The 20,519-nt window shown below is 59.2% G+C and overlaps 2 protein-coding genes across 3 annotated transcripts; one reads left to right on the top strand and one right to left on the bottom strand.

Annotated features, from left to right (window-relative positions):
- Positions 1 to 461: 461 nt before the first annotated feature.
- On the top strand, positions 462 to 14,102 carry INPPL1 (inositol polyphosphate phosphatase like 1). 2 transcript variants are annotated; one of them, XM_044258606.1, is made up of 28 exons: positions 462 to 845; positions 3,565 to 3,628; positions 3,720 to 3,870; positions 4,091 to 4,211; positions 4,462 to 4,602; positions 4,838 to 4,931; positions 5,038 to 5,127; positions 5,298 to 5,396; positions 5,506 to 5,656; positions 5,744 to 5,850; positions 6,152 to 6,254; positions 6,349 to 6,545; positions 6,860 to 6,977; positions 7,260 to 7,356; positions 7,618 to 7,756; positions 7,876 to 7,975; positions 8,072 to 8,160; positions 8,452 to 8,533; positions 8,658 to 8,747; positions 9,307 to 9,420; positions 9,558 to 9,646; positions 10,094 to 10,181; positions 10,276 to 10,431; positions 10,649 to 10,727; positions 10,821 to 10,961; positions 12,073 to 12,745; positions 12,994 to 13,130; positions 13,235 to 14,102. In XM_044258606.1, exons 1-28 carry the CDS (start codon positions 649 to 651, stop codon positions 13,323 to 13,325), a joined length of 3,798 nt encoding a protein of 1,265 aa, XP_044114541.1. In that variant the 5' UTR covers positions 462 to 648; the 3' UTR covers positions 13,326 to 14,102. The 2 variants fall into 2 exon arrangements, with proteins under 2 accessions (XP_044114541.1, XP_044114542.1); XM_044258607.1 differs by lacking the exons at positions 12,994 to 13,130; positions 13,235 to 14,102 and having other exon boundaries at positions 10,276 to 10,385; positions 12,073 to 12,157.
- Positions 14,103 to 14,732: 630 nt separating this feature from the next.
- Positions 14,733 to 18,708, bottom strand: PHOX2A (paired like homeobox 2A). Its single transcript, XM_044258608.1, has 3 exons — positions 18,492 to 18,708; positions 16,156 to 16,343; positions 14,733 to 15,182 (listed from the first exon to the last, which is right to left on the bottom strand). The coding sequence occupies exons 1-3, from the start codon at positions 18,706 to 18,708 to the stop codon at positions 14,733 to 14,735; spliced, it is 855 nt and encodes a 284-aa protein (XP_044114543.1).
- Between the last annotated feature and the right edge of the window lie 1,811 nt (positions 18,709 to 20,519).

The raw sequence follows: 20,519 nt of genomic DNA, 5'->3' as shown, positions 1-20,519 counted from the left end.
GGATACCTCGCGGGTTTTGAGACTCGAACCGACTCTGAGGCTGCAAGGGAGGTGAATGGGAAAGATCTGCGGTGGAATTAGACGTTTATGGGAATTGGGGATCATATCGTTGAGATTGTTGGAGGGAGCTAACTCTCTGGACTGGGGTCCGGGGTCCCAAAATGTCCAGGAGAAGGCCAGGGGGAACTTGACCTTCGTTGGTGGTGGTGGGGCGGATCTCCTAGAGGTTGTGATGGCGGGGCAGAATCATTGTGGGTTTGGGGGGTCCCGCGTCCGGCGCGAACGCGGGGCCCATCATCCCCACTGGGAAGAGAGTGGGGGTAGGGACGGTGGGGCCGTGGGCCGAGCAGAGGGGGAGGGGGCCGGCCGCCCGGCTCTGCGCTGCGCTCCAGCCCCTCCCCCGCCGCCGCTGAACAAACTTTTCTTTCTCTTCAAGTTGAGGCCGGCGCTGCTGGCGGCAGCGGCGGCGGCGGTGCGGCGAAAGAGGCGGCCTGCGCGGCGGAGCGCGGAGACCCCGACCCCCGGCCTGGTCCGGTCCGTGGATCGTCAGCCTCTGGCCCCGGGCCCGGCCCCAGCCTCGGCCCCGAGCTTCCCGGGGCGGATGGCGCGGGGCGGTGGGCGCCGGCGGCGCTGAGCCCTGCGCGCGCTATGGCCTCGGCATGCGGGGCGCCCGGCCCGGGGGGTGCGGGGCCGGGGGGCGCGCTGGGCAGCCCGGCCCCCGCCTGGTACCACCGCGACCTGAGCCGCGCTGCCGCCGAGGAGCTGCTGGCCCGGGCAGGCCGCGATGGCAGCTTCCTGGTCCGAGACAGCGAGAGCGTGGCGGGAGCCTTCGCGCTCTGCGTCCTGTGAGTAGGGCTGGGGCTCCCGGCGGGAGGGGGCGCGGCCCCAGGTTCCTTGCCTGTGTGCGGAGGGCCTGGGACAGTGGGATGCCAGCGCCCGCAACAGTGGGGGCTTTGGCTTTAAGCCGGGGCTGAGGAAGGATGCAGGGGGCACTTCCTTCCTGCTGTGTGTCTGGGGACACTTTCTGGGGCGTGTAAGGCTGGGTATGTGGGGTCCCGCTAGCCAGGGTGGCTGTAATGGGGGAAAATCTGAGGAGTTCCTGGCAGACCCTCTCAGGCACCCTTCAGGCAGAAGGGGCGGGAGGGGTGAGGATGTGTGGATGTGCATTCCAGGGTTGTGTGTAGTTCTGTTTATACAGGGATTGGGTGTCTGAGTAGTAGGCATTAGAGGTTGCAGGGCCAGAAAAACCAATGGGTGTGTGAGGATGCCCAACAGCTTCCTTAGGGGTCCTTTCTATGCCCCCAAGACTGAGGTTGGGACTGGGGAGTAGATGTCTGGGGCTGTGGAGGCAGAGTGGTGTTGAGAAGCGGGGGGGAGAGCGAAGCTATATAGGGCCATGCCATTATTTCATAAATCAATGAGCATGGGCATGTGTCCTGGTCCTGGGTATCCTGGCCACCTTGGTCCTGAGCTTTGAGTGCTGGTTGTGGGGCTAGACTTGGCAGCTCTCTGACTGAGTCTGGTCCTGTGCCTGTACCCATCAGTGGTTCTGGGTGAGTTTGGTGGGTTTGGAGTCCTCTCCCTGAGCTGTCTCCTGTCCCCCATTGTCTGATACTATGTGGACTCCTGTGGGCCTTAGGCTCTGATTACATTCCCCCTGAGCCCTGTGAACCCTCCCAAATCCCTTTATGTCCCTTATGCTTCTGTTCTCTTCACTTCTTTGTGGGTATATTGGTCTAGGTCAGTAGTTCTCATTCGGGGTTGATTTTACCCGTCAGGGACATTGGGCAGTGTTTGGAGAAATTTTTGGTTGTCACACTGGGGTACTGCTGCTGGCATCAAGTAGGTGAAAGCCAGTACCCATGCTTCGCAGCATCTCATAGTGCATGGGACAGGCTTCACAGAACAATGCAGGCCAGAATGTGAGCACTGCTGGGGTCGAGAAGCTTGAAGAGGTATGGGTCTCCTGAGTCTCAGCTTGTGCCCCAAGTCTGACACCTAGGAGAGACTAGCAAAGGACTATATCCTAGAGTCCCAGCCGCATACCCCCGATGGGGTGGGGGAGGCAGGTGCTGGGTCAGCTGTTGAGTAGGATGGGGACAGCTGGGCCTGTGTCTGGGGAGGAACATTATTGTCCCAGGAGGGGAGAGTCCTGGCTCCACTGCCAGGGGAGGAGATGGGTGGAGTGTGGGTCTTTTTGTGTCGGGGGCTTCAGCTTTGCCAGCTGACTTTGGCTACTCCTTGAATCTCAAGAGCCTGGGGATGGGTGCGGGGCAGGGGGAGTCAGAATTGGGATAAAAACCTGGGGGAAGGTGATAAGAAACATACTTGCTTACCTGTGTACATACCCACACGTCCATGGGAGGCATTTCAGGACACACCCCTGCTCTCACAGGCACTGGCCTCTGCCAGTGGCTTTAAGTCCCAGCTCTGCCTTTTACTTACTCTGTGACGGTAGTCAAATTGCTTTTCCTCTCTGAGCCTATTTCCTCCTCTGGAGAGTGGGGAGGGCATGAATATCTGTATCAAAAGGGAGGATTAAGTGAGATCACATCTGTAGGGTGTCCTATAGGCATGGCTCAGTTAATGGGATGTTATTATTCTTATAAATACAGTCCATAAAGCAGTACCCACACAGACACCTGCAGAAAATGGGGGGCCATGAGCATCCACAAGAGCTCTGGGAGGGGACTTAGTTGAGTGGAGGGAATGGACTGTGGCCAAGGTGTAGGGTCCCTTCAAATGGGCATTTGGTCCTCTCTGGTGCCCAGCACACACATGGGCCCCGGGGGACACCCTTGAGCATGCTGACCTGATGTATGGCTGCAGACGGAGTCTTCCGTTCCCCACTGAGTGTGGCCCACGCTCCCCAGGCCTGGCAGCTGTCACCTGCTCAGCTGTTGCTGCCATCTGTCAGCACCCCTCTTGCCCCTCCTCAGTTTGGGGCTCTTAGAGGCCTGGGTCTCCCATAGGGAGCCCCCTTGGGGCACCCCAGTTACCTGGCATCTGGGGCAGTGGGGAGAAAGCTGGAATATCTGCATACTTCCTAGCCAAAAGGCCCCCGCCACCCCCAGCTCCAGCAGAGCCAGACACCAGCGTAAACACAGACAGCAGGCACACACGTGTGTGAGCACATCTCCTGTGTGTGCAAACAGAGGTGAACCAGGCTTCTGAGGACTCGTACTCTGGCGGGGGTCCAGAGCTGGTACCACAGCCCAGAGGGGCTGTTTAGACAGCTGTGGAGGCCACAAAGGAGCTGCCTGTTGCTTCCCGGGCCCTGTGGTGGGTGTGGAGCCTATGTAGGTCTGGGTGGCGGAGTGGCTGGGGGTGGTGCGGAGAGGGGAGTAGAGGGGGGAGGCTGGTCATTCCTGCTCTTGTTGGCAGCACCAGCAGGATAGACGTGGACAGGCCTCCTCATTAACCCTGCGCAGCCTGAGCAAAGGGTTTTAGGAAGACCAAGCTGAGGGACCTGAGGGCTGAGCCTGGTACCCAGAGGAAGGCATGCCTTGGGGCTCAGACCCCACCCGGGGGGGCGACAGATTCTGACCCTTGCTTTGTCGTCAGGTATCAGAAGCATGTGCATACATATCGAATTCTACCTGATGGAGAAGACTTCCTGGCTGTGCAGGTAGGAGCCTGGACCCTGAGCCCGACCTTGATTCCCTCTTGTGACTTGGGATCAGCTGGCTGACCCTTCTCCCACTCTTGCTGGTTCTCAGACCTCGCAGGGTGTGCCCGTGCGCCGTTTCCAGACCCTGGGTGAGCTCATCGGCCTGTACGCCCAGCCCAATCAGGGCCTCGTGTGTGCCCTGCTGCTGCCTGTGGAGCGGGAGCGAGAACCAGACCCACCTGACGACCGTGATGTTTCAGGTGCTGCCCGCTTTGCTGTGTGCAGATGCCTTCCCTGCCCCTTCCCTGGACACCACCTGCTGTTTCCCCTCCTGTCTTCTCAACCTGTGTCCCCCGAATTCCCCTGCTCCTAACCATGATGCCAGGGCCCTTTACCCCACTTTCCAGGGAAGTATCTGAGAGCCGCAGCATCTCCCCATACTTCCCTGAGGAAGGGAGGCCCACTGACTCCTGTCCACAGATGGCGAGGATGAGAAGCCCCCGCTGCCCCCGCGTTCTGGCTCCACCAGTATGTCTGCCTCTGTGGGGCCTGGCAGCCCACCAGCAGCTTCTGAGACTCCCACAACTGCAGCTGCTGAGAGGTAAGACCACAGCCTCATACATGGAGCAGGACTCCCCTTTCTCCTCTGAGAGTGGTGTCCTCATCAAAGGGGGAGAGACCTGAGCCCCCACTCCACCCCTGGGGATCTTCAGCCCATCTTAGCCCAAGAGGCAGACACCCCGATCCATGGGGCTTGGATCACTACCAGCAGCATCTCCTCCGGGGATCAGGCTGGAGTGCTGGGATGCGGTCAGCAGGTTCTTCACTGACTTCTTAACCCCTCCCTGAAGTGCTCCCAATGGGCTGAGCACTGTTTCGCACGAGTACCTGAAGGGTAGCTACGGACTGGACCTGGAGGCTGTGCGAGGCGGAGCCAGCAACCTGCCCCACCTTACCCGCACCCTTGCCACCTCCTGCCGGAGGCTGCACAGGTACCCCTCCTGCAACAAGCCCACGGCCTTTCCTCTGACTTGTCCTCCCCTCCCCCTGGTTGCACAAATGTCCTGACCTCTGATCTGTGGCCCTGAACAGGGATCCAGCTGTTGTTTCCTGACTTTTCCTCACCCGAACCCTTGTATCCTCGTGGTGGAGGCTGGAGCGACACACTCAGCCCCCTTTCCCCATACTTGGTTGGGGTGGCGACTTCTGACCAGTTGTCTCCCTTAGTGAGGTGGACAAGGTCCTGTCGGGCCTGGAGATCCTATCCAAGGTGTTTGACCAGCAGAGCTCTCCCATGGTGACCCGCCTTTTGCAGCAGCAGGTGGGAGTATGGGGAGGCCTGTGAGGAAGGGCTTCACATCTGGGTCTGGGCGGAGGACCTCCTGCTTGCTGGCCTCATGTACAAGCCTCATTCTTTCTCTGTGCAGAACCCGCCGCAGACTGGGGAGCAAGAACTCGAGAGCCTGGTGCTGAAGCTGTCAGTGTTAAAGGACTTCCTGTCAGGCATCCAGAAGAAGGTAGCCTGACTCCTGACCTCTGACCTGAACTACCAGTCCCTGACTGTGTGCACTGGCCTAACTGATCTCAGCCCTGAATCTGTGCTTTCGCTCTGATCCCGTCTGCTATTTCCCTCATGGCCCCTGCTCTCCGCATGTCCCCTGACCTTGGCTGCCCTTCTCTGCTCCAGGCCCTGAAGGCCCTGCAGGACATGAGCTCCACGGCCCTGCCAGCTCCACTGCAGCCATCCATACGTAAGGCCAAGACCATCCCTGTGCAGGCCTTCGAGGTACAGAGGGGTATCGGGAGGGGCCTCGTGGGGCACAGGGCTGTTGGAGGTGAAGGGGGCATCCCCCCTCCAAGGTCTTTTCAGCAGCCCCCCACCTCATGACCTGCAGGTGAAGCTGGACGTGACCCTGGGCGACCTGACCAAGATTGGGAAGTCGCAGAAGTTCACGCTGAGCGTGGATGTGGAGGGAGGGCGGCTAGTGCTGCTGCGGAGACAGCGGGACTCGCAGGAGGACTGGACCACCTTCACACATGACCGCAGTGAGCCCGGGCCTGACCTGGGGTGGTGGGTGGGGTGGCCTCCCAGCCTCCGTGTCCAGGCCAGTGAGACCGTCCTCCGTTCCCTAGTCCGCCAGCTCATTAAGTCCCAGCGCGTCCAGAACAAGCTGGGTGTCGTGTTTGAGAAGGAGAAGGATCGGACACAGCGCAAGGACTTCATCTTTGTCAGTGCCCGGGTGAGCAGCAAGCTGGGTGAGGCCCCAGGGGCTGCAGTTGTCCTGGGGGATGGGAAGAGAAGAGATATGTGATATAGGTGGGTCACCCATCCTGGCAGGGTGGTGGTGGGGGGCGTCTGACAGGGCAGAGAGCATCTTTGTTGAGAATGGGTGGCCTGAGGGTGGAGTCAATGGTCCATTCAGTGAATATGGATTGAGCACCTGTGATAGGCTTGAATGGTGGGCCAGACAGGCATGACCCTCCCCTCGTGGGACCTGCCACCTACCAGGGACCTCTCCTCACTGGCTGTTGTCCCCCCAGAAGCGGGAGGCCTTCTGCCAGCTACTACAGCTCATGAAGAACAAACACTCCAAGCAAGATGAGCCTGACATGATCTCTGTCTTCATCGGCACCTGGAACATGGGTCAGGCCCGGGTTGGGGCTGGGGGGTGGGGGAGAAGACCAGCCCCAGGGCAGAGGCCTGATCCCCCCCCACCACTCCCTGCCATCACCTCCAGGAAGCGTGCCACCTCCAAAGAATGTGACGTCTTGGTTCACATCGAAGGGTCTGGGGAAGACCCTGGATGAGGTCACAGTGACCATACCCCATGACATCTATGTCTTTGGGACCCAGGAAAACTCAGTGGGCGACCGCGAGTGGCTGGACCTGCTACGCGGGGGCCTCAAGGAGCTCACAGATCTGGATTACCGCCCGGTGAGGGGGGGTCATCTTGTCCAGTTCCCCCTTAGGCCCCCCCAGACCATCCTGCTTGACCTTATGGGCAATCCTGGGGAGCACTATTTGACTGGCTTTCCCTCTGGTGTCTGGGCAAATCCTTTAGGAGATCTAACAAGTCCTTCGTGCTATGGGAACATAGCACTGTTTCTTTCTGGCCCCTCAGGGAAAAAGGGTAACAGACCTTTCTGTCCTGTGACTAACAGTACAGTCTATAGTACAAGCAGGGGTGGTGGGGGAGTGTGGACAGTGCCCCTGCCTAGGACAGGGGTGACCCTGAACCCTCTACCCAGATTGCTATGCAGTCACTGTGGAACATCAAGGTAGCCGTTCTGGTCAAGCCAGAGCACGAGAACCGAATCAGCCACGTCAGTACGTCCAGCGTGAAGACTGGCATTGCCAACACCCTGGGTGAGTAGGGTGGTCAGGGTCTTTCTGTCCACACCTCCTGCTGTGATCTCCAGGGGCTGTGATCACACATGTGGAGACTCGGGCTGTCCAGATGGACTGCGTGTGCCCTGTGTGGCCCCCTGGGGATGGGGGTTGCATTGAGAGGCCTGCCTGCCTCATAGCCTGGGGGGCAGGGGAAGTGGGAGTGGGAGGATCCTCTCACCACCCCTTCGAGGGGCAGAGGGGAGAGTTGGGAGCTTTCCAAAGGTGACGCAGGCCTTCCTCTCTTGCTTGCCCTGACAGGAAACAAGGGAGCTGTGGGAGTCTCCTTCATGTTCAATGGCACCTCATTTGGCTTTGTGAATTGCCACCTCACCTCGGGAAATGAGAAAACCGCCCGGTGAGGGGGCGCCTTTCCAAGTCTTTACCCTCACTTCCTATTCCTGAGCCCTCTACCCTCTCCCATATCCCAGTCCATTACCCTCCTACATCCCTGTTCCCAGAGACCACCATCTCCCTTGTCCCGACTCGACTCCTCTACTTCGATCTTGTTCCCAGCTCTTTCCTCTGTCCCCAGGGACCCTGATCCACACCCCATCCCTGACACCAGAGACTTCTGACCTTGTTTCTGGCTCCTGACCCTGCCCCCACACCCCCATAGGCGGAACCAGAACTACCTGGACATCCTGCGGCTGCTCTCGCTGGGCGACCGGCAGCTCAGTGCCTTTGACATCTCTCTGCGTTTCACTCACCTCTTCTGGTTTGGGGACCTCAACTACCGCCTGGACATGGATATCCAGGTGCGAACGGGGTTGCTGGGTGGCTGGGAGGGAAGCTGAGCTGGGGGCCTGTGGGGCTTCCACCTCTGGCTCTGGTTCAGGCTCAAGAGGAAGTAGCCGCCCTTGTGTCTTCACCGCAGGAGATCCTGAACTACATCAGCAGGAGAGAGTTTGAGCCCCTGCTCAGGGTGGACCAGCTTAACTTGGAACGCGAGAAGCACAAGGTCTTCCTTCGATTCAGTGAGTGTGGGCCCAGCAGGTCTCCAGGGCTGGGACCTTTATGATACCCCTGGTTCTGCAGGGCCCTGACCCCCACTTGTTCCCCGCCTTTCCTAGGTGAGGAAGAGATCTCCTTCCCACCCACCTACCGCTATGAGCGGGGCTCCCGGGACACGTATGCCTGGCACAAGCAGAAGCCAACTGGGGTGAGCAGAGGGAACGGGCAGCGGGGCCCTTGGGAGACTCCTCTGGGCTGTAGTGAATCAAGAGTGCGTGTCTTGTCAAGGTCTGGGCAGTTACTACTCCAGCTTCAGTGGCCCCTCTAAGGCCTCGAGGGTGGGTGATCCTGGGTGTTGTGAGGACCCTGGAAGGGAGGCGGGTACTAGGGCCTGGGGTGGTGGGAGTGCTGGGCCTTCCCAGCATTCAGCTCTGTGGCAGGGCTCATGAGAGGCAGCCCCAGCTGTTGGCCCTGACCGTGCTGACATCCCCTGCCCCAGGTCCGGACCAATGTGCCTTCGTGGTGTGACCGGATTCTCTGGAAGTCCTACCCTGAGACCCACATCATCTGCAATTCCTACGGTCAGAGTCTCCGGGGCAGGGTGATGGGCAGTCCTGGGTGGTCACAGTCCTGATTCTGCCCTAGATTTGGGACGTGGTAGCAGAGAGTAAAGAGCTTGCCCCTGAGCTCCCATTCCTATCCCAGGTTGCACTGATGACATCGTCACCAGTGACCACTCCCCCGTGTTTGGGACATTTGAGGTTGGAGTTACTTCTCAGTTCATCTCCAAGAAAGGTGACTGTTCTGGATGTGCTTGTGGTGGTGGGGGTGGGAGTGGGGGGGACACAGGGGGTGGCTTGGGGATGTGCCGAGGTTTGACGGTATCTGTGTGTATATGTTTGGATGTGTACATGTATGTGCAAGACTATTTCTGAATAAGTGCTGTGTGAGACTGTGTGTGTGCCTGGGGCACCGTGAAAGGTGTGTGCCTGTGAGTGTGTGTATATCTGGAAATATAAGCACACACACATACTGGTATTTGGTTGGAGCCAAGTGTGTACCCCTGAGTGTGCCTGGTAGTGTGAGGGGTTGTTGGCCGGCAATCCCTGCAGGCATTCTGGTCCCCCAACCCCCTTGTTAGAAGGTCTCTCATCCTTGGGTTGTCTGTTTGCCTGGTCCAGGGCCTGGACTTTGGGGTCTCTGCATTGGTTGCTTAGAATTGGGGAGGTCCCTCTTGGATGTCCCTCCTCCCCTGCCAGGGCCCCTGATTTCCTGTTCCAGGGCTCAGTGTCTGTCCTGTTCCTCCTGCCACCCTCTCAGCCCTACTGACTGCCTGCCTCCCTTTGGTCCTCAGGGCTCTCAAAGACTTCGGACCAGGCCTACATTGAGTTTGAGAGCATCGAGGCCATTGTGAAGACAGCTAGCCGCACCAAGTTCTTCATTGAGTTCTACTCCACCTGCCTGGAGGGTCAGAGGCAGGCCCAGGGCCGGGTGTGGCCAGGAGGGATGGGGAGCCCAAGGTGCCCAGAGTGGTCAGCCGCCTGGATAGGGGGAAAGGAAGCCAGGTGGTGGCACTCAGTTGGGTATCCCCCACCCTCTCCCCAGAGTACAAGAAGAGCTTTGAGAATGATGCCCAGAGCAGTGACAACATCAACTTCCTCAAGGTGCAGTGGTCTTCACGCCAGCTGCCCACGGTGAGGCTTTTGGCAGGGCCTGAGCCTACAAGTGAGGGCACGGGGAGAGGTGGGCCGAGTGCATATGGTTCATGTGTGTGCAAGTGTGTGTGTGTGTGTGTGTGTGTGTGTGTATGTGGTGGGGCTGGGCATGAGAAAGGGAGAAGGCCTTTGCTTTATTGGGGGGGGCGGGTGGGACCAAGTTGCAGGTTCATTCATCCATTCATAAATACTTTTTGAGCCTTTGCTAAATGTCAGATCCTCTCTTGGCCATTGAGGATGTAGAAAATGAATGACAATGCTGTTAATTGTTATGAGAGGCCCATGTGGGGCCATGTCTTCTATATTAAGGATTTGGGATCTTAAGTGAGAGTAAGCATGGACCAGTCTGAGAGTAGGAGTGAGTGGTGTCAGGAAAAGAGGGGGTGGTTGAGGCTTTGTTCCTCACCGGGCCTCTCTGCTCCCCAGCTCAAGCCAATTCTGGCTGATATTGAGTACCTGCAGGACCAGCACCTCCTGCTCACGGTCAAGTCCATGGATGGCTACGAATCCTACGGTGAGGGCGGGGAGGGGTGCCAAGGGACACAGAAAGCCAAGCAGAGCTCCAGGAAGGTTTGGCAATCTGCTGGTCTGCCCCATCTTCCCTCCAGGGGAGTGTGTGGTGGCACTCAAGTCCATGATTGGCAGCACAGCCCAGCAGTTCCTGACCTTCCTGTCCCACCGCGGCGAGGAGACAGGCAACATCCGTGGTTCCATGAAGGTGCGGGTGCCCACAGAGCGCCTGGGCACCCGTGAGCGACTCTACGGTGGGGTCCCCATTGGGAGGGATATGGGGCATAAGATGGGGTGGGCACGTCTAGGAGGGGTGGACCAGGGGTGTGGGCAGGACTTGTTAGAACCCCTGGAATATCTGGAAGTTACGCAGCCATGGCTGGAGGTGGGCCTGCACTGAGAGTAGCTGGAAGCGGCCTACAGTCCAGGACCCCAGGTCCCCTCTGAGTCTTCTTTCTCTTCCTCCCCCAGAGTGGATCAGCATTGATAAGGATGAGGCAGGAGCAAAGAGCAAAGTCCCTTCTGTGTCTCGAGGCAGCCAGGATCCCAGGTGAGCTGGGACTGTGCTGGTTGTCCCTTGAAGGGGTGCCTGGGGCCTTTGGGTCAGCCTCGACCTCATCTCACCCCTGTACACCCCTGGCAGGTCAGGGAACCGCAAGCCAGCCCCTGCAGAGGCCTCCTGCCCACTTTCCAAGTTATTTGAAGAACCAGAGAAACCCCCACCAACTGGGAGGCCCCCAGCCCCACCTCGAGCTGCCCCCCGGGAGGAGCCCTTGACCTCCAGGTGAGAGAAGGAACCTGTTACCCCCCACTTCATCTGTTGCTATGCTTGGCTCTCAGGGCCAGGCTGGGGACCATTTGTTGCCCGAGTGATCTGGTGCCCCTACACTTACAGCCACTGTGGCCAGCCAGGCCTCCCTGAGGTGTGGCTCTCTGAGCCCATAGGAGCACAGTCATTCTTTCCTCCTGATTCTGCCTTAAAAAATAGAATTAGAAGGTGTTTTCTGCAACAGTTCCCTCCACATAAACAGATTTAGCTTGAACTTTCTGTTTGGCCTCAGCATGGGTTTTCCTTCGGTGCATTCTATGGAACGCTGTCCTACAAGGTGCCCCACTGGAAATGCGTTTGTGGTCAAATGAGTTTGGGAAATGGTTCTGGCTGGATTCTTTTCTTAGACAGTCCCAGTGCACATTAGTATTCGCAAAAGCTCTGAGCATGTGGACAGGAAGGAAACCCTTTTTCAACTCTGTTGAATATAGTTTCCCAAACTTAATGGGCCAGGAAACTTCTTTTCCACACAGTAACTATTAATACCCTGGGGAACTAGCGTTCTGTGGATCAAACTTGGGGAAAGTGAGGCTTACTTTCCAATTATATCCGAGTGTCGCTTGAACTTCAATAAAAGCTCCTAGCTGCAGTTCAGTGCTTTTTCACTCACCTTCACCTGTTACCAGTCACCTTGGTTTTATCTTCAGGCTTGAGTAAAACGAACCTGAATGCCTGGGTCAGACTCCTCCGTAGATTGGCCTCAGGTGCCTCCAGAGGCTTTCAAGATCTGGCCGGTCATTCGCATTAAAGTATTTATTGCCCTGCCTCCCACACCTGTTTTCCCTGATTTTAAACTCAGGTTTCACGAAGTCATGAAAGATCTGAGAATCTTAGCAAGTCAGGCAAGGAAGTTCAGGGATTATCTATTGAAAGATCGTGTCTCCTGGATTTTAGAGGTGAAGACACCAAGGGCCAGCACAGGAAAGTGATGTGTTCAAGGTCACACGCAGTTCTAAGAACCGGGGCCCCACAGTCCTGACTCCTAGTCCAGTTCTCTCTCTGCGGCACACATTGCCTTCACTTTGGTATCTGGGTCCTGACTTCATTATCCTGCTCCCAAACCCAGGTTGAAGGCAGAGGGGGCTCCAGAGCCGGAAGGGGTGGCAGCCCCCCCACCCAAGAACAGCTTCAATAACCCTGCCTACTACGTCCTTGAAGGGGTCCCCCACCAGCTGCTGCCCCCGGAGCCACCCTCGCCTGCCAGGGCCCCTGTCCCGTCTGCCACCAAGAACAAAGTGGCCATCACAGTGCCTGCTCCACAGCTTGGGCGCCACCGGCCCCCCCGTGTGGGAGAGGGGAGCTCATCAGATGAGGAGTCTGGGGGCACACTGCCCCCTCCAGACTTTCCACCCCCACCACTGCCAGACTCGGCCATCTTCCTGCCCCCCAGCCTGGATCCTTTGCCAGGGCCAGTGGTCCGGGGCCGCAGCGGGGGTGAGGCCCGTGGCCCACCACCTCCCAAGGCCCATCCAAGACCCCCACTGCCCCCAGGCCCCTCACCTACCAGCACTTTCCTGGGGGAAGTAGCCAGTGGGGACGATCGCTCCTGCTCCGTGCTGCAGATGGCCAAGACGCTGAGTGAGGTGGACTATGCTCCTGCTGGGCCTGGCCGCTCAGTGCTTCTGCCAGGCCCCCTGGAGCTGCAGCCGCCCCGGGGACTGCCCTCAGACTATGGCCGGCCTCTCAGCTTCCCTCCACCTCGCATCCGAGAGAGCATCCAGGAAGACCTGGCGGAGGAGGTGTGTGGACCAGGGGTGGCTGTCTTTGTGTACCTGAGGTTTGTGCTTGCCCATGGACAGTGTGTCCTTTTACTTCACCATTCAGCACCATTTAGTGGTGTCCCTTCTGCCCTCAGCTGGGGGGGAACACATAAATCAGCCCCAGTCCTTGGCTCTTCCCCTGAAGCATGTAGTAGAATGTGGCTGTCTGTGGGGCTTCTCTGCGTGGGTCCCCTCGGTGCTCCCCCTGATATGTCCTATCCTCTCAGGCTCCATGCCCGCAGGGCGGGCGGGCCGGCGGCGGACTGGGCGAGGCAGGCATGGGCGCCTGGCTGCGGGCCATCGGTTTGGAGCGCTATGAAGAGGGCCTGGTGCACAATGGCTGGGACGACCTGGAGTTTCTCAGGTGGGGGCGGGGCTGGAAGTGGATGGGGTGGGGCTGGCCCCCAGGCGGAGCTACGGGCCCTCTAGAGCACTTCGCCCATCTCCCAGCTTCTCTTACCCCTACAGCGACATCACCGAGGAGGACCTGGAGGAGGCTGGGGTGCAGGACCCGGCTCACAAGCGCCTCCTTTTGGACACCCTGCAGCTCAGCAAGTGATAGCAGTGGCATTGCGAGCAGCCTCGACACCCCTACCCCTCCACTAAGGCCCAGCCACAGCCCTGAAGTTGAAAAGTTAGGAGGGGTGGGACAGTACCTCTCTGCCTATTTATTGGGGACCTGTGTTCCCCACTGCCCAATCATTTGGAATGCCCTAATTAGGACATTCTGCCCTTCACCTGCCCCAGGTCTCCAGAGGTCAGTCACCCCGATTACCAAGGACTTGGGTTATTTGATTACCAAGGACTTGGGTTATTCGGGTGCTGAGCTCCCTTTCTGGACTGCTTCTCCCAGTCCCAGGGGTGCCCGTTACAGTCCATTTTGGTATGCCTGGGCCCTCACTTTCACCGCTGTTTCTGCTGCCCTCCACCTGGCCTGAACCACAGGGGGAGGAGCTCAGCCAGAACATCTCCCAAACCTACCCCCCCACCCCCCCCACCCCGCTCTGGGGGTGTCTGTCCGGAAATGAAGGAATAGCCCAAGGACTGGGCTGGGGTTTATTTAAGCTTTTCTGTGTGGGTTTTGGGAGGGCGGGCACTTTAATATTATTGGGGCTGGTTGGGGGTGGGGAGAAGAATCTGGGCCATAAAGTGCTAGTTTGCTTAGTTCTCACTGTCTCCTGGTCTATACCACCTTGAGTTGTGGATGTGGGGCTACAGTGGGTTCCTTACTGGTTGCAAGAGGGTGGGACTCCTGTACGCAGCCTATCCCCATCCTGGGTACTCAGAAGGGTTGCCAGCATGATGTCTTCAATAAATTAAGTTTTATTTGGATTGAGCCAAACTCACCTCAATAAATTACAAGTTTTTCAAAGGAAAAGAACAACAACAACCAAAAAAAGGGGGTGGGGGAGGAAACCCCTCTGTCCTGATGCCCGGCAGCCAGCCCCCCTGCTCTAAACAGGCCTACCTCTGCGCCAGACCGGCTGGGAATGGGAGGGGATGAATTGGCAGTGGGACCCTTCTGGCAGCTTATTATCCCAACCACGATTAGTGCGGGTGGACCAGGGGGCTGGGGCAGCAGGCTGGTCGCTAAGGTGAGGAGTGACCCAGCCGGCTGCAGAGCCAGGGGAGGGAGCCAGACTGTTACTCTACTTGAGGACCCTCAGGTTCCAGCACAGTTATTTGATCCCCTTTCCAAAGAAAGCCAAGCTGGAAGGGATAGGGGTGGGGGTGGGGGAATCCCAGTGAAAAGCACCCTGTTCTGCTGGGTGGGGAAGGTGAGGACGAGAGACCCTGACTTGGTCTCCAGAGCTGGGGAGGGCACACACCTAGGGGTCAGACACGGTAGGGGGTGGGGACAGCTGGGCACTTCCAGGCGGGCGCTCAAATGGGGAGGGACTCTGTCAGGTCCTGGAGGGGCAGGGGCTCTCTCCGGGGCAGGCCCGGAGCCTCCAGAGTCCGGAGGCTAGAAGAGATTGGTCTTCAGGGCTGGGCCAGGCTTCCGGTGGAATGAGGACAGAACCCCGGAGAAGGGCCCGGGCCCGGGCTCCGTAGGCTGCCAGGCCTTAAGCAGCTCCGCCGCGCCTGCGCCCGGCCCCCCGCCCCCGCCGCCCGCCACGCCGGCCCACAATGGACCCTTGAGCGGCTGTGGCCCGGGGCCAGGGCCGGGCCCGGAGCCCAGGGCAGCAGGCAGCGGGCTGGGGCTCAGACGCGGGCTGGCCAGGCCGGGGGCGGGCGGCGGCGGCAGCGACGCGGTGCTGTCGGGCGTGGGGCTGCACGTGGACTCCTTGGAGTCGTCGTCCTCGGACGAACAGCGCGCCTCGCCCTTTTTGGCGCCCGCCGCGCCCGCCGCACCCTTGGCGCTGGCCGCACGCTCCTGTTTGCGGAACTTGGCCCGGCGGTTCTGGAACCAGACCTGCGGGCACAGGGGCCGGTCAGGCCGAGGCCGCAAGACGCGGGTGAACCCTCAGTCCGGAAAGGGCCGGATCAGGATTATTACCAGCGAGCGTCGGCCCCTCGGCCCTCCACCACTTGGTTCGTGGCCCCCCTCACCTCTCCGCTCATCTTTTCTCCTCCACCTGTCTCTTCCTCCAGGTCTTCCCCTTGGGATCTGCTCACCCGCGCACCCGCGCACCCGCGCACCCGCACCCTGCTGCTTCCAGTGTTCTTGGGTATCCTAGAGGGGACTCTGCCTTTGCTCCCTCATCACTCAAAGCCCTGCCCCCAATTCCTTCCTTCCAGGAGTTTGCATCAGGAGTGTCCCACAGGGTGGAGAACGGGTTTTGGGCACGAGGGGAAATCTTTTGTTCAGGGTCTCCAGTAAAGGCGACCAGCTGAAATCTGTACTTGGATTTGTAAGACAGACAACAGAGTCCACCTGGGCGGGTCCTCCTGAGACCGGAGCCTGCCCAGAGCCCTGTGTTTCCTGATTCAGAGATTTCACAGCTGCAGAGCTGGGGAGGGGACATGGTGGCACTCACTGGCTTTCCCGGATTCGTCTGCCTCGCTTGGCACAGAGGCCGCCTGGGGCTCCCACTCTGCTACCCACTCGGCCTCTTTCCACGCTTCCCAAGCCTCCCCCTACATGCCTGGCCCTACTAAGGAGACCCATGGGAAATCGTGGGGCTGAAGAACTCAGTTTTCCTCCAGGGTCTCCGGAGGACCTCAGGTCTACCAAGTCTTGTCCCCATCCCCTCCCCCAGCTGTCCATCCTTTCCTGCCCAGCCACCCCCAGACTGCACGCTGGCCCCTGGTCCCAGGTCTCCGCCTCCAGGCTGCACCTGCCTGTCACCTGAGCGAGGCCCCTTTGTCCAGTGGCCCCCAGGTCTCAGGCACTAGCCTCCCACCTTCCTCCACGCGCACACTCCCACACACACGCAAACACGCACCTGCACGCGTGCCTCAGTGAGGTCGATCTTGAGCGCCAGCTCCTCGCGCGTGTAAATGTCGGGATAGTGAGTCTCTGCGAAGACGCGCTCCAGCTCCTTGAGCTGCGCGCTGGTGAACGTGGTGCGGATGCGCCGCTGCTTGCGCTTCTCGTGCAGGCCCGACGGCTCCGGGAAGAACTTGTAGGGCACTAGAGGTGTGTGCAGGAGGGTGGGGGCGTGAGGGCCCGAGCTCAGCCCACAGTGTCCTGCCCTGAGATCGCTCGCGGTCTCCCGCCCCTGAGCCGGCCCCTCGGCTTCCTCCCCTCAGTCCCCGCTTCCTCCCCTCAGCCCCTAATTGAGCATCTTCCCTATTGCTCAGTGAAGCCGGCAGGAGTGAAGGGGGACAGGGCGCAGGGAGACCTGGGGCCCAAGAGCAGCAGCAAGGGAATCAGGATCTGATCCTCAGGTCAAGACTCCTCCCCGTGTTTCCTCACTCCCTCCAGTCCACCTGCTCCTCTGACTTCCCCTTTGGTGTGCTTCTACCTTGGTCAGTCTGCCCACTTGGTTTCAGGTCCTGGTCTGTCCACCCTAGACTTGATTGCCAGGTCTCATCAGCATCCTGAGTCTTCCCCTTAACCAGCTGTGGACGGAGGCTGGGCGACTGAAACTCCCTGGCCTGGGCCCACTGTGAGCCCTGCCTCATACTTTCTGTCATACAGGGACTTGGCCCCATCTACCCTGCCATCTCTCTCCTTCCAGGCCTCATTTCCTCCATTCTTCTGGAGAACTTCTTCCATTCATCCCATTCTTCTTCATGTGTCCTCTCCTCTTCCTTATCTTTCTCCATCCACATCTCTCTTCAGCTTTCCCCTTTCAGACCATTCTTTTCTTTGTGCCCGTTGAAAAGGGTCCTTATTTTTCCCCCACCCAGGTTCCTTCACCTTCTCTTTGCCCTTCTTCTTCCTCCCAGGCACCTCTCTCTGTGATGCAACTCCCCCACAGCCAGCCCTACCACTCTCCCTCATTCTCGTCCCATCCGTGTTCTCTTTTACCCCATCCAAGTCACCCTGCCCCAGAGACAGTGTTTCGGACAGTATCTCCTCATTCCTGTCACCAACCCCTGCTTAGGTCTCCATATTTTTCAGGAGTCCCCAGTATTCTTCATCTTTGTCCTACAACCTTAGTTCTCTATCTCTCCCTAATCCTTGTCTCCAACACTCCATTCCTAGCCCCATCTTCCTCATCTCTGTTGCTCATCTTCTTTAGTCCCCATCTCCCATATTTCCTGTCCCCATCACCTAGTTCTTATCTCCATCTCCCCAACCCTGGGTCCCCATTTCTCCTAGGGTCCCCAATCTTCCCATCTTTGCTCACACCTATCTCCCCATCTCAGAACTCCATCTCTGGGGGACCCATATCCTCATTTCCTCACCCTACCTCCCCAATCCCCATCCTCATCTGGCCAAGAGTACCCAATCTCCCCATCCTTGTTTCAGTTTTTTGCTCCATCTTGCTGGTTCTCATTTCTCTAAATTCAGGTCCTTATCTCACCACCCCTTCCCACCCCCTCAGGCCCCAATATTCTGTTTGGATCCCAGTGGTCTTCCCAGGAAGGAAGGAGATAAGGAGATTGGGTGGGGCAGCCGGGACTCTAACCGGAGAGATGGGAATGGTTGAGAGGGTCCATGAGGTTGAGGGTTCAGAATGGGACTTGGATCGAGAGGCTTGGAGGTGTTGGGAGCTCATTCTGGATTCTGCAGGACTCTAGCTGGGAGAGTCTGCAGGGGGAAAGGGAGAATGAAAGTGGCTTAGTGACCTGGACACCCTTTTCTTCCAGCAAGGGAGGGGTTTTTGTTGGTGCAAGAGGGTCTGAGCACAGGCAGGATGGGTCCAAAACCGGGCAGGAGGGGCTGGATGGTGCTGGGGCTCTAGGAAGGCTTCCATCTGGGCAGCTCAGCTGCTGCAGGAGCCCTTGCTGGGGGTCAGAAATGAAGTGGGGTGGGTATAAGGATGGGATCTGATTGGACTGAGCCGGGGGCATCTTCCAGGGATATGGGATGGAGAGGTTTGGTGGTCAGTTTTTGCAGGTGGGGAGGGGAGGAGCTGGTGAGGGGCCTGGGGCTGGGCCAGGGATCTATTTCTCTGACCCTAAGAGCACAAGAAGGGGAAGGATGAGAGGGTGGGGCTCAACTCTGCCTACAGGAAGCCCGTCTTACAGGGAGGCTGAGGATCCCGCGGATGTTGGAGGGCAAGGATGGTGGCGGCTGTGGGGGAGAGTCGCAATCACTTGCCAAATAGGGTAGGGGCTGGGGTTTCCGCAGGATTTGGAGGGAGGATTGGGCCGGGTCTGGGCTCACCTGCCGAGTAAGGCGCGGGCTGGTGGTCCCGTAGAGCGCCGAGCGCGCAGTTGGAGGAGCCGAGCGCGGGGCAGGGCGGACCAGCCGCGGGGAAGGCGGGTCGCAGGGGGCTGTATTGGAAGCCGCCGGGCTGGCTGCAGGCGCCGAAGTCGCCGTAGGCGGACGCCTCCATGGCCGCCACGCACGAGTCGTACGAATTGAGGTAGGAGTAGTCCATCGGCCCGGGGGTCGGGGTCGGGGTCCGGGCCGGGCCGGGTCGGGGTCGGGGTCCCCGGCCGGATGGGGGTCGGGATGAGGGTTCGAGCGCCTAGCGCCGAGGACCCGAGGCCGGCTCTGAGCGCCCGCGAGTCCGCCCGCCCCGTCGCGGCAGCCCTTCACCCGGGTGCAAAGCAAGTGCAGCCCGGCCGGGCCCGCGCGCCTTTTAACGCTCAGGACCCCGCGGAGGGGGCGGGGCGGGCAAGCTCCGAGGGGCGGGCCTGAGCGGCCCAGGCCCCACCCCCAGCTACCCCAGACCCCCACTCCAAAGGTCCCCGCCACCCTCCTTGGGCTCCCGAGGTGCAGGGCGGGGCAGTGTTGGGCCCCTTGCCTAGAGTCCCCATCCCGCCCCAATCCCTACCAGACCTTCGCTCTGTACGCGCACAGTGCCAGGCTGGAGGGTCCCAACCCCTTCCCTCGGCCTCCCCACCTGCGGCCCCGCAGAAGGGAGGGGAGACAGGCCTGGCGGCGCTCCGGTGAAGAAGTTAATTCAATTCGTCCCGATAACCGAGTTATTCTGATCCAGCCCCTCGGTCCCGCCCCCCAGCGAGGTCCCATCCCGCCGGGGACCACGGAGGCGGTTCAGGAGGAGGAAGGAGAACGGACAAGGAAGAGACGGAGCCTGGGATGGGGACGCGGATGAAGCGAGGACACAGGGAGAGAAAGGGACAGAAACAGTGGTGGAGAAAGAGACAAGAAAGATACAGGTACACAGATGAAGACAAGGATGAGACATGGAGGAGAGAGAGATTGGAGACAGGGGCAAGTGGGTCCACAGGGACAGAGATGGAGACAAAGCTGAAGCGCGTGCAAGAGAAAAACAGGGATGGAGATGGGGACAAGGCAGAGACAGAGGAAACAAGGATAAGAGAGAGACAGAGCAGGGAATGGAGAAAGAGAGTGAGGCCAGCGTAGAGACTGAGAAGGCCCGGGGTGAGACAGGGATGGAAACAAGGATTGAGATGGAGATCAGGAAAGAGGTGAGACAAAACAGGGCAGGGACAGGGAGACACATACACGGACACATACACATACACATACACATACACGGAGGCGGTCTCAGAGTGACAAGGACAGGGACAGACGGAGGAGGAACAGAGCTGAGAGAAAAAGCCTTTGGAGAGCTGAGCCCCACAGTGGGAGTGCCCAGGGGGCGGTAGGATTGTGGTGGAGACCAGGCCAGGCTGCTGAGGGGGAGGGTCTCTGCAGCCCAGATCCTTCTGTCCTGACTTGGCCACACAACACTGCCCACACCTTCAAGGCCCAGCCTGCCTCTCCCCTCCCCCAGTTCCCCAGCTTTGTCTCACTGCCCACCATCCCCCAGTGTGACCCTTTCTTTGGTCCCCAGCACCCTTGGCACAGAGTGTGTGTATGTGATGAATGTCAGGATCAGAAGATCGGGAGGAACCAAGTGACCTCCACACTCTCTTTCAGCCTCCCCACCCCAGCACCTCTCTTTTTCTTCACCAGGAAAACTACCTAGCCTCAATCTGGACCTGGCCACAGGCCTGACCCTCAGCAGATTCAGCCTCTGGCCTTCACATGGTGAGAGAACCAACACAGGATCCTTTCTAGAACAGAAAAGAGAAGTTTCTGCCCTTGCAGCTCACCTGAGGTGGATTGGACCGCTCTCCCATCCAGTCCCCAGCCTCCTCCACCCAAATCTTGGTAGGTCCTACAGATGGGAGAGTGAAGACCCAGAAGCCAGGGGAGGGTGGCCCCTTACTACCAAAGCCTCTGCAGGATGAGAGAAGGTCTCTGGGAATACCTTTC

This window comes from Neovison vison, chromosome 7 (genome assembly GCF_020171115.1).
Source record: "Neovison vison isolate M4711 chromosome 7, ASM_NN_V1, whole genome shotgun sequence".
In the NCBI taxonomy this organism is placed as follows: domain Eukaryota; kingdom Metazoa; phylum Chordata; class Mammalia; order Carnivora; family Mustelidae; genus Neogale; species Neogale vison.
The sequence above is the reverse complement of the archived record's forward strand: the minus strand, read 5'-3'. Positions and strand labels throughout refer to the sequence as shown.